We start from the raw sequence: 12,813 nt of genomic DNA, 5'->3' as shown, positions 1-12,813 counted from the left end.
CAATTTTTCACTCGCCACAAATCGATAAAGTTGCATCCACACCCCGTCTGCCGTGTCGTGTCGTCGTGTAGTCGCCCTCGCCGACCATCGCACATGCACCAGCCGACATCCACAAAACCAAAACCTCCAGTGACTCTCAACTAGCGCTTGATCACGCCTGGCGGGCTCCACAGGCTCAAGTGGCCTATCGGTACAGCCCACCGCCCACAACATTCAACCCACATGCACTTGCGGCCCATTGACTTTCCAGGCGCTAGTCCGCTGCATCTATGGGGAACTACTGTAAGCTGTCCCTGTGCCCCCAAGCCAGCTTCCTCTGGCGTCTGGTTGTAAATGTCTGGTCTGGTCTGGTAGCTCCATGTCAAGTCTGGTCCTTGTTGACTCCGCCATTCCTTGTAACTCAATTAAACACCCCCCTCGGTCCGCTTCACCTCTTCACTTTTTTTTCTTTCTCTTTCCCATACTTTATACATAACCTTTCAGTTTGCGCGCAATTCCATCTCGTCTACAGCTTCACTCTACGTCAAAATGTCCAGCCAGGAATACTATCAAGGTCACCAGGGCGGCTACCAGCAGGGTGGCTATCCCCAGCACCCCCAGGCCGTAAGCTCCCCTACCAGACCTCTTTCAAAACTCACGCTGTTCACGACACAGACCAAATTTGTACGGTATCTAAAACGAAAGCTAACCTGTCCAAACTTGTAGAGCTACGGCCCCCCTCAGGGCCAGTACGGTCCTCCCCAGGGTCAGTACTATGGTCCTCCTCAGGGCCAACAGCCCATGCAGTACCAGCAGGCTCCTCCGCAAGATGAGTCCCGCGGCCGACGTGGCGGCGGCAGCAACAACTGCCTGATGGCTTGTATCGCTGCTCTTTGCTGCTGCTGTGCCGTCGAAGAGGGCTGCGAGTGCTGGTGAGTTTTGCCTGCTTCTATTCGTGTAGACGGGACAAAGAATCTGTCCATGTACACCGCAAAGTATGGCCGACTAGAGGCCCGTGCTAATTCTTGACATTTACAGTATCGACTGCTGCGAATGCCTCCTGTAAGCGCCAGGCGGTCATATCACGCACTGGCCTGACACACTGGAAGCTTGCGAGGCAAGTAGGTACCGCCCACCAGGTGAATGTGGACAAGGACGTGTTTGTTCTCACGCCACCGAGCCTCGCCGAAGAGAAGGAAAACATAACGATCTGTTCGGTTTATTCTATCCCTTATATATCCGTGTCCGCGCCTTTTATCGCAATACGACAAAATATCACCGCGTCAATACGTATCTGAAGCACTGGTAGACGCTCCAGTTTATTGGCTCCGACATACACGCCAGGACGGACTGTGGCGTTGCATTGCTTATCTTTTTTATACATTTTCATGTCTTCCTTTGAGTTTAACCGGATGTTGGCTTTTTTTTTCATGTTTCAGGATTCGGGGTTTTTTGAAGAGCTTGGGTCTCGCAGGTGATGATGGTTCTGTGAGGCTGGGCCGTCGTTAGGACTAGGTTATGGTAATAGACGGTCATGTTTCATAGCTGGAGTCGACGATTGGTGACATCTTTTTCGCCGATGTGATTATTGGGTTTTGATGAGCTTTGATGTGATGGCAGCGGCTTGTATGTCCTTGGCTAGCGGAATATTTAGCCAGCACGCCCAACGTTATACAATGTCAATTCAGTTGAGGGTACGTCCTTCGAACTGCTGCCCATGAGACGTTGATCAGCAGTTTCCATCTCCAGTCACAAAGGACGACCTTGGTAATAGGCTGGCTGCCCGCCCACAGTCTACAAACTGATTTAGTTGCCATTCCTTGCACATAGCCTAGTACCACACTAAATCAAAAGATAGAAGATACTCATTTCTCCCATGACACCACGGGCGACCGTAGTAGTTGCTATCAACTATGAAACATTTTTTTGCTGCCAATGACCAAACACAAACAAACATGCCCCAGATTCCAAGGCCAAAATCCTCGAGCCGCTACCGCAGCCAAAACCACTAAAACCTACGAGTCCAGTTGCACATAGTTGGACGGGAACAGACCAGCATGACCTCCGTAATGCCCGAACCACCAGTCCTCATCAGGGAATTCAAGGTTTGTAATTTTAGCGTCCTCCGGGAATGACAGTTCTGCGTTTAATAAGGTCAGCTATCACCATCTCCAGTTCACCAATTTTGTTTTGTTTGACGTACCATTATCCTCTGCCGCTTCATAGTCGTACAAAGCCGTAGCAGTCGGCCCAGCTTCTGCAGGAGCGCTTGGAGCTCCACGGCCGGCAGGTTCCGGCGCAGAAGGAGGTGGTGCAGCCACAGGAGCTTGAGCTGCCTCAACATCTTCCTCAATCAGTTCAACATAGTTGCTGGGGAATAGACCACTCTCGCCCAAGTGATTAGTACCCATCCACCAGTCCTCGTCTACCATGTCAATGTTGACCACGATCTGACCCTCAATCAGGTCAATTTCGTTGCCCTCTGCTTTTTCGTAGTCGTACTGAACCACAGCGCGGTGACCACCGGCGGCAGCTCCGTGGTCAGCCACGGGCTCAGGTTCGGGTTCAGGCTCTGGTGGTCGAGAGGCCACTGGGACTGGGGGCTCCGGTTCTTGGACGGCCATTGGAGGCGGCATCGGCCGTCGTTCAGGCACCGGCTCCGGCTCGGGTTCTGGCTCTGGTTCCGGCTCTGGGGCACGGGCAACGGGCGCGGCCACTCGGATTGGTGACGGCTCCCGTCCCTCAGCAGGCTCGTATACCTCCTCTTCCTCCTCTTCGGGAGCGGGCGGTCGGCTGGGAAGTCCGGGAAGAGCAAACCCGCCGGATGGTCTAGAGCTATCGGGAACTCGAGGCGGAGGAGGAGCAGACTCTTCATCCTCTTCCTCGTGGCGGGGCGCAGGAGGTGTTGGCGCTGAGCCTATAAGCGATGTATCCTTGAACCGATCTCTCAGAGCTGAAACGCCTGAACCGTTGTCATCAGCATCTTCGGCAACTCCTCTTTGACTGCTGCCAGTGTGCTGTTCGTTGGCCTCGGCAGGGGCATCTCGGGAATAGCCAGATGTTTGCACAGGTGCCCAAGACTTTCCGGTATAGCCACTCTTCCAGGATTCACCTCCGCTCTTCTGGGCAGTAACAGGTGCTGGAGCGACGGGTGAAGATCCAACACCCGCAGTCGATCCTCCCTGTTTAGCCTTCTTTTCGGCCCAAAGCTGCGCGGGAGTCTTGCCTCCTTCGTCAGCGAAAGTTCGGCTTGCAGCTCCAACAGGAGCAGCCGCAGAAGGAGTTGGTCCGCCGAAGCCCAAGCCTCCTGGAGTCGGCGCCTTGGTACCGGTAAACGTGGACGCGCCTCCAAACTTGTTAGCGACCTTGGGCTTAGGCATTGATGTCATTCTCTCCGACTGGGGCTGTGAAAATGCTGCGGCTCTGTCGACTAGAGGCTGTGGCTCTGGAGCCGCTTCCTCTCGCTCCTCAGGAGGGGGCTTCTGAGCTCTGGCTCGGATTGCCGCGATATCGACCTTCCCAACCGGCTCATATGCGCCTTTGATGGGCGTGGGCCGGTCATCGTCCTTCTTCTGGGCGGCAGCTCGAATAGCGGCGATGTCTACCTTACCGACAGGTTGATATCCTCCTCCGATAACGTCGCTAGGTCTATCTGGCTGCCGGCTGCCGGCATCAAACCGGGAACCTTCTGGCTTTTGCTTGGTGAGCTCGGCCATGTTGACCCTTGTGGGCTTGTAGGCAGATTCGACCTTTTCAATCTGAGATCTCGTGACCGGGGGGGCATCGGCTCCCCATCCTTCTGCATCAACATTCTCGTCTCTTCGAGAACGAGCGGCGACAAGAGGATCAAATGCTCTACCAGTACTAGAAGCAGTTGGAGTGAAAACCGGCTTTGACTTGATCGGGGGCGGTGCTGCACGAACTTCACCACCGGAGCCGCCAGCAGAGTATTTGGCACCGGAAGCATCGGCAACCTTTCGCATGATCGATTCAGGCTCCAAGTCGCTATCAGAGCGCGCGGTAATCTGGACATGGTATCCGTGGAGAACCTTGGCCACGGCATTGAGATGGCTCGTGAAATAGCCCTTGGTACGCTCCGGTACACCGCCGCCACACCAGGCAATGAGGACGTTCTTGGGAAGAGATGTGTTGGGATCCTTGACCTTTACAAATGCGAATTGAATGCGGCCCTCGTTGAAATCCTCGATTAAATCAGCCAGCTCACCATCTGCGCCCACTCATGTCAGAACTGCGAAAATAGGAAAATGGGGAGAGGGACATCGGACAAGCCCCTTTTGAGTCGTTGGGAAATTTCTTACCTCCCGTGTTCTCAACCTTGAGGATACTCTCTTTGGAAGCGCTATCTTGGAAGGCGTTCATCAAGGGAGCCTGCACGGAGAAGAGCGCCCACTGCGCGTACGTGGCCGAAGGACTGGCTGGAGGAGGGCCATTGACGACTCCAGCATAGCTGCTCTTTATAGAAGGCCCGTTGATGGACAGGTTCAACGACGCCATGGTGTTTAAGACGGCCGAAGCCGAAGTTTTCTAGGGTTCAGTTGTTGAAGAAATTGGGGAGAGACAATGACGTCGGTCGAGAGTCGAGTTGACAACAAAAGCTCCTGGCTGCTTCGGATGTGGGATGCGGGATGCGGGGAGGCTGGTTGGTGGCTTCAGACCAGCTGCAGTCGATGTCGTTGCGAGTCGTACAGGTGATGCTGAGAGAATTGTCAGCTTCACAAGAATTCTCCCGGAGCTGGAGAGATGGCTGGAGGGAGAATGCACTGGATTGTAGGCCAAGAGAAGCCAGAAGTGTGGTGATGCAGAGGTTTATGAGGCGGCAAGCTGAGGTGAGCTCAGGTTGGCGACGTTGACGTTGACGTTGCTCGGGGCGTGAGGCGGGGCGGGGCAGCGACTGGGACTAGATCAGCCTGTCAAAAGGCCGTATTGGACAGATGCCTGCACACTTCAGGTACGACAAGAGGAGAGTTGGTGAGGTTGCTGACGCAAGAATGCCAGGGGCAGAACTTTACTGTGAAAATTGGCCATACACCAACCCAACGAGGAAAGATTGAAGGCGTGAAGGCGGCTGTGTAACTGCCCTGCGAGCGGGTCATATATCGCTTTTTGCTCGCGTTTGCGCCGCTCTGGGCGAGCAATGCAAAGGACCAACTGATTGACGCGTGTGTTGCTGAGGGCGAAGCCCCTTGTTGCATTTTTGGACCGTAAATCCTTTCATGGCATTGTGCGTTACTCGGCTCATATGCACAATAAACAGAGGTCGGCGTGCAGCATACAGACTGGATGGCTACGGTCAATTTGATGGGATTGCGCCTTTGACTGTTGGCTTATCCAAGCAGTGCGGAGGGCAGACAGACTGTCAGAACACATGGTGTGCAAGCGGCAAAGGATTGCCAATACCTAGGTAGTGACCTATTCTGGAGCAGATGAAATTGTTAAATCTAAAGGATGCGTGATTTGCAATGGCCATCAGTGATTCGAGCACAAACCTAGAACCTATCTTGAAATCTCCTGTGTCGGTGGTAGCGTGCAGTTTGGCCTGCCGTCATGGTCAGAAACATCCAAGTGCAAATCCCGTGCCTGAGGTACCGGACTTGACCTACATGTCCTCCGTAGCAATTGATTGTCTCTATCAGCCAAATGTACCTTGTCAACATTCTGGTCTGGCAAAATTAGTTGCTTCTCCCCGCCCGCTTCCAACCTTTTATGCATGTTCCGCCTCTGACAATCCATCAATGTCTACGGAGTAATCAAGCTCATCAATCCATCCATCGCTGGGTTCCGGCCGCGCCACGGACATGATCTCAAGGTTGTCCAATACCATGCGACCAAAATGACGCAAGGCTGTCCAACCATCAGGCCCATTGCCCCTCCTTCATCGGCTGTCCATGGTCTTCTCTTTTATTAGTCCCCGAACGTCGGGTCCCTCCAACCTCGAAAGTTTGCCCCGCCAAATTTCTAATCTTCACACGACCACCACTCGCCATCCCATCACCATCTGTACGATACATCGCAGCGTCATTTCCGAGTTCCATAGGGGTTTGTCATTCACAATGTCCACCATCACTGAGATTACCACTCAGTCGCAGTGGGACGAGACTCTCGACTCCCTGCCATCGTCGACCCTGTTGGTCGTCTCTTTCCACGCTCCCTGGGCAGCGCCATGCGCCCAGATGGCCACTGTCCTCTCCACACTCGCATCAGAATATCCCGTTGCAGAGCCCTTAAGCACGAAATGGGTGTCCATAAATGCCGAGGAACTTAGCGATATTAGCGAGGCTTATGACGTTACCGCCGTTCCTTTCCTCGTCCTGATCCGAAACGGTCAGGTCATAGAGACCGTCAGCGGCAGCAGTGCCGTCAAAGTCAGAACCGCCATCGAGACGCACGCTCAAAAGGATGCCTCGGCGCCCACAGCCGCCGTCAACGGCGTCAACCAGACCAATGCGCCAATCACCAAGACGAACGAAGCGAATGTTGATCCTGAGAAACAGAAGGAGGAGCTTTTCAAGCGCCTGGGCGACCTTGTCAAGGCTGCACCCGTCATGCTGTTCATGAAGGGAACACCTAGTGACCCCCAGTGTGGCTTTTCAAGGCAGATGGTTGGCATTCTGCGGGAGAACTCTGTGAAATATGGCTTCTTCAACATTTTGGCAGATGACGAGGTTAGACAAGGGTTGAAGGAGTTTGCCGAGTGGCCAACTTACCCTCAATTGTGGATTGATGGAGAGCTTGTTGGTGGTTTGGATATTGTAAGTGAAACTGTTGCAGGCCAGCCCTGCTATGCATAATTTTTGCATGTGGCCAAATCACTAACGTGGAGACTTCAGATCAAGGAAGAGATGGGCAACGACGAAAACTTTTTCAAGCCATACGCGGTTGGTGGAACCGCCGATGCTGCTGCCGCTTGAGGAGGCTAATACGACCCGGTGGCAGGCATAGGAGGACGTTGCAGAATCTCAGTCGGGATGTTATGCGCGCGAGGAACATGCTTTCGGTCGAATATCATTGAGAGACTACAAATTGTTCTTGAGAGCATGTTTCTGCAATATACCTGGAGTAATCTGCCACAAGACTGGCAGCAACTAATATAGAGACAAAACAGAGGCAGTTCATCCCACCTGCTAGATACCCAAGTAGATCGGGATAGCATGGAAGAGCACCGTGCAGTATATTTGACTTGGTGCAATGGAAACGGAGCTGTTTGGCATTTTTACGTTTGACATTAAGGAAAAGGGTAGCATTACGTCGGCAAATGGATGATTATGCACGATTAATTTGACAACATTGAAAGTGATTGTTCTTATTTTGGGATTGCATGTTTGCAAATTTCAGGTGCGGTCTGTTCCTGGTGATCAACAGGTCGACACTTCCGAGGTCCAAAAGAACTCATCCAAAAGCATCTGCTGCAAATTGCCGTGTGGGATGCTTCAAATGTTTTAAAGGGTCATCTGCCAACCGGGCAGCTCACCGAGTACTGTAGAATAAGCATCTGACCAATAGGACATAATTCTTACCAACAGTGGCTAATCCAATACCACCACGGTGATTGACCGACTATCAATCAAGATGGGCATTCATGGAGCTTGCGGGGTCATCAAACCAACATTGAAGTTTCGCCTCCAACGGCCCCATGCACCCTCCAAAAGCAAACTTGGACACCCAAGACACCATGCCACAGCATTCAAACTGGAAAAGGGAAGAAAAGCCACATTCTTCGAAGAGAACCAGGCGCTATTCTACGGCTTACAAATAACTGTGGCATTGGACCCTCTTTTCCCTCCCACAGCTGCCATTTAACACCCCCTGCTGGTCCTACCTCAGTGCTGGACTTGTGAGTCACAGAGCTGATCTGCCGTTGCTGCGGGCTGTCCACGTACTCCATCGTAGCCTTGTGTAAGCACCTGTCTTGGCTGCGATTGGGTATAGTGGTTTTGGTAGGTGGTCCAGTTGGGGAGAGACTCTTGACTCTGCAGGATGAGCGCAGGGTTGTGGACGGTGGCGTCGACCAAGTTGCAATTCCATGATGTGTTGGGTAACAGATGGAGAGTCTGGAGGTGATTTTTGTTTGTGATTTGTGGGCTTTTCTGTGGGTTATAATCTGAGAGAGAGGGTAATGGGTGTGAGTAGCAAAGTGCATGGATACTTGTGAATGTGCTCTGGTGGAAGGAACGAAGAGCGGTATGCTTCTCACTTACATGGTGATACTGGATGCCAGCCAGGAGGAGAGATTCCACAGGTCGTCGAGCATGCCACTTTTGAAATGAGGATGCCTAGAATGGCTCTGAATCAAGCATGGCGGTGGTGATGCAATGGCGTCTGCCACCGGAACAGGCGAATTCTCAACATTGAATGTACAGAAACAACCAGACGGCAGCTGATGTAGACTCGCGTCAATCTCAAAGGCTTCGGGGTTTGCGGATTTTCGTCCGTGGGAATGGCGCCGCGATGTTCCACCAGACCATCAAATGGAAGGAGCATTGGCATGAGCTTGACCAGACGTGACCAGAGCAGGCGCTACGGACCCGGACGACCCGCCCGCCAAATCCGACCCCAGGCGATGTGTCAATCTGCGCCTCTCAACGGGCTTGATGTGAGCAGTTTGCGCACATCGTCTAGTTAGAATTGCACCGCTAACCATGCACTGGCCCTGGTCAAAGACCACGACTCTCTTTGGCTGGACCGTCATGCACCTTCTCCAGTCTCTGCCAAAGCTGGCGCGGACAGGGTTCAATGAGTGACTGTAAGTTAGTGCTCAAGAGACAAAAGAGTGGTGCGACTATCGCGAATAGAGGCGCATCTTCCCAAATAAAAAAAGCTGACGTCGCTGATCCAAGCCCTCACGGCTACATTCTTCTTTTTCTTTTTCTTTCCTTTCCCTTTGATCTTTCCCTTCCCCCCTCTCTTCCCAACCCCATTACCAAAGGTTGCCCTCTTCGCTGCGAGGTAAACTGCACTGACATCACCACGCGGCGCATCGACAGCAGATCGGAATTTTTGGCATCTTTAGCTCTTCAGTATCCACCGCTGTTCGCTGTGCGGTTGATTGCTCTCTCACCTTTGGGGCTTCACCAGTCCCTCCATCGTCTCGACCTAATCCGGCCGTGGCTTTTCTTCTTCAAATCCGCCACTCTTCCACCTACATACATACATACATTGTAGCTATTCATCGATTCAATTAACCATCGGCTCTCCGTTTTATTGAAATATATCCATTTCGGAAGCTCCAGCAAATTGAACCAGACGTCAACAGTCTGGGAGTACCGCTAGTGGGGTTCCTCGATTTGTGACCTCATCACCGTTCAGCACCAGTTCCCTCGAAAACAATCGGGCGAACAATTTGACGCAGAATCGCTATTATTGATCCTGAAGTCGCTGGTTCTTTCATATCAATTACTTGCCAAATTTGCTCGGTCTGGGGTTGCAGTGGACACAAGCGCACATTATACCGGTCGATCGCACCCATCATCATTCCAAGTCGCTCTGTCCGGCGAACGCCTTGAAGCACTTCATTGACGTGGCTATTTTCGGCTGTTGATTCCTCCGCCGGTCTACTAGTTTACCAGCAATCGACGAAAGCTTTCCGCTGCCCGTTGAACTTGGCTGTGCCGCTTGTTGAGTACGATCCCTTTCGAACTGGCAGCATAACTCTCCATCTGGACCTCCAAGGTCTTATCTCCGAACCACCATCGTTCCTGGACCTCCTCTCCACGCTTCACATATTCGATCACAATGACTCCAACACCGCCCTCTACAAACTCCTCCACGGGCAAAGGATCCCCGGAAGACCAGTTTCGTATTGTCCGCAAGAGAAACCGCGTACCGCTGAGCTGTTATCCCTGCAGGACAAGAAAGTAAGCAGAAATACCTTTCGACATCCAACTGATGGTGCTCGCGCTGACAATCCTTCACAGGCTGTAAGACGACCGACCTAAACACAAATCAATGATGCCGTTTCTTCTAACATTTAATTCCCAGGAAATGCGACCGAAACCACCCTTGCAGCAATTGCACCAAGCGGGAGGGCATGGACACCACATCCTGCTCCTACGCAGCCCCTGCCTCCCGCAAGAAGAGTCAAAACCAGGGTGACTCTAGCCCTGACGACATGCAAAATAGGATAGATAGGCTTGAGGGCCTTGTACTGTCTTTAATGCATAATGGCGCAAACGTCGACACGAACGCCCCGCGCACCAGCGTATCTACCTCACATTCAGTCACTGACAGTGGCTCCTCAGCTCGGGTAGCCCGTGAGGAGGAAGCTGCCATGGTCGATGACGACAGCGACGTGGATGATCACCTTGCCAAGTCTATTGGTGTTCTCAAGGTTGACGCTGACAGAGGAAAGTCGATGTATATTGGCCAGGAGCACTGGCATTTGATTCTCGCGGACATTGCAGAGGTCAAAAATTATTTTACAAACCACAAAAAGGAGCTGGAAACAAGCTACGAAAAAGTCAGATCATCAAAACCCGCTACCGCCCGAGAAGGCCCAACACTGCTTTTAGGCGCATCGCCTGCCTCCGAGGTAGAACTCCGGGCTGAGCTGCCGCACAAATCGAGTGTTCTGGCATTGTGCAGTCGCTACTTTAATTCCATGGACAATGCTGTCAGCATAATTCACGGCCCTACGTTTTTGCAGCAACTCCGCAACCACTGGCAAGACCCGTCAAAAACACCCATCATGTGGCTCGGGTTGCTATACTCAATATTGTGTTTAGCCATGTTGAGTTATCACAAGGTCGGAGACGAGCCGCCTGAGTGGCGAGGCAGGACATTGGAACTTGCGGCAGAGTACAGACTGCGGACTGTGCAGTGCCTGATGAAGGCCGATTATACCAAACCTGTAGAGTATACTGTGGAGACTATGTTGCTCTACGTTTTTGGCGAATACTCGTCGCGCTGGGACGCGGACCTTGGTCTGTGGATGATTGTGTCCTTGATCATCAGAATAGCCTTCCGGATGGGCTATCACCGAGACGCAAAATGGTTTCCGTCCCTGACGCCCTTCCAAGCGGTATGCGCAAACGTCCCTTGTATATGAATGGCTCAGGCGATCTAACAAGCCCAACAGGAAATGAGACGAAGAACCTGGGCGTTGGTCCGTATGGCTGACGTTGTCTTCTCGCATCAAGTTTCACTGCCGAATATGATTTACGATCACGACTGTGACACTCAACTGCCAAACAATATATATGATGACGAGTTTAACCCCGATACAAAGCAGTTGCCTCCTTCGCGACCCATTACCGAAGCAACTCCGGTCTCGTATATGATTGCAAAGGCGAGGTTATGTATTGAGCTCGGCAGTATCTTGCAGGCAACAAACAGGGTGGACAAGGGGGTGCCATACGATGAAATTATTCGTTTTGATGCCAAACTCCGGCAGGTCATGCAAGAATTGCCTCCACATCTGAAAATCGGTCCTCTCGCTGGTTCTCGTGACCCGGTCACGCTGATTATTGCCAGATTCAATATTGACATTCTGTTTCAGAAGATTATGTGCTTGTTACATCGAAAGTATATTTCTAGGGCAAGGCAAAACCCCCGGTACGCACACTCAAGGAGAAGTGCCATCGAGGCGTCATTGCAAGCCATGGAGCACTTGCAAACGTTGCACCGTGAGTCGCAAAGCAACGGTCGGCTGCGAACCGTCAGCTGGTACGTCAAGTCGATTGCAACCAAGGAATTCATTCTTCCAGCCATGCTCATCGTTCTGGACCTGCACTACGATAACCTCGCTGAGCAGTCTGGGTTGGCCGAAGATGCCGAAGGTTCATTCCGCTGGTCTCCAGAGCAGAGGGCCAGGATGATTAGCACGCTGGAAGATGCCGCCATCATCTGGAAGAGCCTTGCAGATGGCTCAATGGAAGCCTTTAAGGCATCCAAGACGATTGAAATTATGCTTCAGAAGATACAGAATCCATCAAAGGACCTGAATGGGCCATCTACCACGCAAAGCGACCCATTGTCAACAGCGGCAGCAAACTCAGGAGTAGACCCGGCTCTTGCATCGCTTGGGGCGGGAACAATCTCACCTGATGGGCTGAGTGATTTCAGCACTGGATTGAGTCCATTCAACAACACCAACAGTAGTGCATTCATGGGGATGGAGTTCAGCCTCCCCGCGCCAAACCTGGCCGATTTCGCAGGGGACGGAATGAATTTCATGGGCGCTCAATCACCATTGTCAATGTTCACCAATATAGGCGGAAACACTGGAGCTGGTCCGGACTTGACCACAAACTTCGATTGGGTATGTTTTTTCATGCGAGATAACTGTTCACACTGTGGCAGAGACTAACAAGCGTGCAGGGTGCTTTTGAGAATTATGCTCAAGCGGCCAATTGGGGTGCAGACCAGAGCTTTCAAGTATATGGAGGGGGAGATTCAAACGACCCAGAAACGAATATGATGAATTCCCAGTAGCTGATATTTTGAGGAAATGTGATGATGTTTTGGATGATATGCACTGTATTTGTAGGGTACTTACCACTTCAGCATCAGGATGGTTGTCAAAACTGGGACGGCAAGTTAGATTTACTGTACACTGGGTTTCTTCAGGCAATCAGTTAGAATCACACACACACACACACTACTCTTTGGATTTACTCTATCGGCAAACAATTGAGCCAATGCAGTTCGTGGATTTAAGTGAATGCGCACACTTGAGACCAAAAATCCAACTGTGAGCAGAAGGTGAAGAGTTGCTGTTCTCTTGACTCTCACAAACAAACAGGCAATGACGTCGAGGGACTGTCGGCGGCCCCTACAGAGGCGCCCGGGCGCGCATTTAGAATTGCGCGCCCTGCTGAC

The 12,813-nt window shown here is 52.0% G+C and overlaps 4 protein-coding genes across 4 annotated transcripts; 3 read left to right on the top strand and 1 right to left on the bottom strand.

Annotated features, from left to right (window-relative positions):
• Window positions 1-528: 528 nt before the first annotated feature.
• On the top strand, window positions 529-915 carry VFPPC_13856 (hypothetical protein; the record flags this gene model as incomplete). Its single annotated transcript, XM_018291628.2, has 2 exons — window positions 529-603; window positions 706-915. The coding sequence occupies 2 exons, from the start codon at window positions 529-531 to the stop codon at window positions 913-915; spliced, it is 285 nt and encodes a 94-aa protein (XP_018141529.2).
• A 1,079-nt stretch (window positions 916-1,994) lies between these two features.
• VFPPC_05524 (actin binding protein) lies at window positions 1,995-4,494 on the bottom strand (the record flags this gene model as incomplete). The annotated part of the gene is made up of 3 exons (XM_018284707.1): window positions 1,995-2,119; window positions 2,183-4,207; window positions 4,299-4,494. The coding sequence occupies 3 exons, from the start codon at window positions 4,492-4,494 to the stop codon at window positions 1,995-1,997; spliced, it is 2,346 nt and encodes a 781-aa protein (XP_018141528.1).
• Window positions 4,495-6,050: 1,556 nt separating this feature from the next.
• VFPPC_05523 (monothiol glutaredoxin-4) lies at window positions 6,051-6,908 on the top strand (the record flags this gene model as incomplete). The annotated part of the gene is made up of 2 exons (XM_018284706.1): window positions 6,051-6,749; window positions 6,828-6,908. The coding sequence occupies 2 exons, from the start codon at window positions 6,051-6,053 to the stop codon at window positions 6,906-6,908; spliced, it is 780 nt and encodes a 259-aa protein (XP_018141527.1).
• Window positions 6,909-9,729: 2,821 nt separating this feature from the next.
• VFPPC_05522 (C6 transcription factor) lies at window positions 9,730-12,426 on the top strand (the record flags this gene model as incomplete). Its single annotated transcript, XM_018284705.1, has 4 exons — window positions 9,730-9,851; window positions 9,976-11,014; window positions 11,072-12,253; window positions 12,313-12,426. 4 exons carry the CDS (start codon window positions 9,730-9,732, stop codon window positions 12,424-12,426), a joined length of 2,457 nt encoding a protein of 818 aa, XP_018141525.1.
• Between the last annotated feature and the right edge of the window lie 387 nt (window positions 12,427-12,813).

Source organism: Pochonia chlamydosporia, chromosome 5 (genome assembly GCF_001653235.2).
Source record: "Pochonia chlamydosporia 170 chromosome 5, whole genome shotgun sequence".
In the NCBI taxonomy this organism is placed as follows: Eukaryota; Fungi; Ascomycota; class Sordariomycetes; order Hypocreales; family Clavicipitaceae; genus Pochonia; species Pochonia chlamydosporia.
The sequence above is the reverse complement of the archived record's forward strand: the minus strand, read 5'-3'. Positions and strand labels throughout refer to the sequence as shown.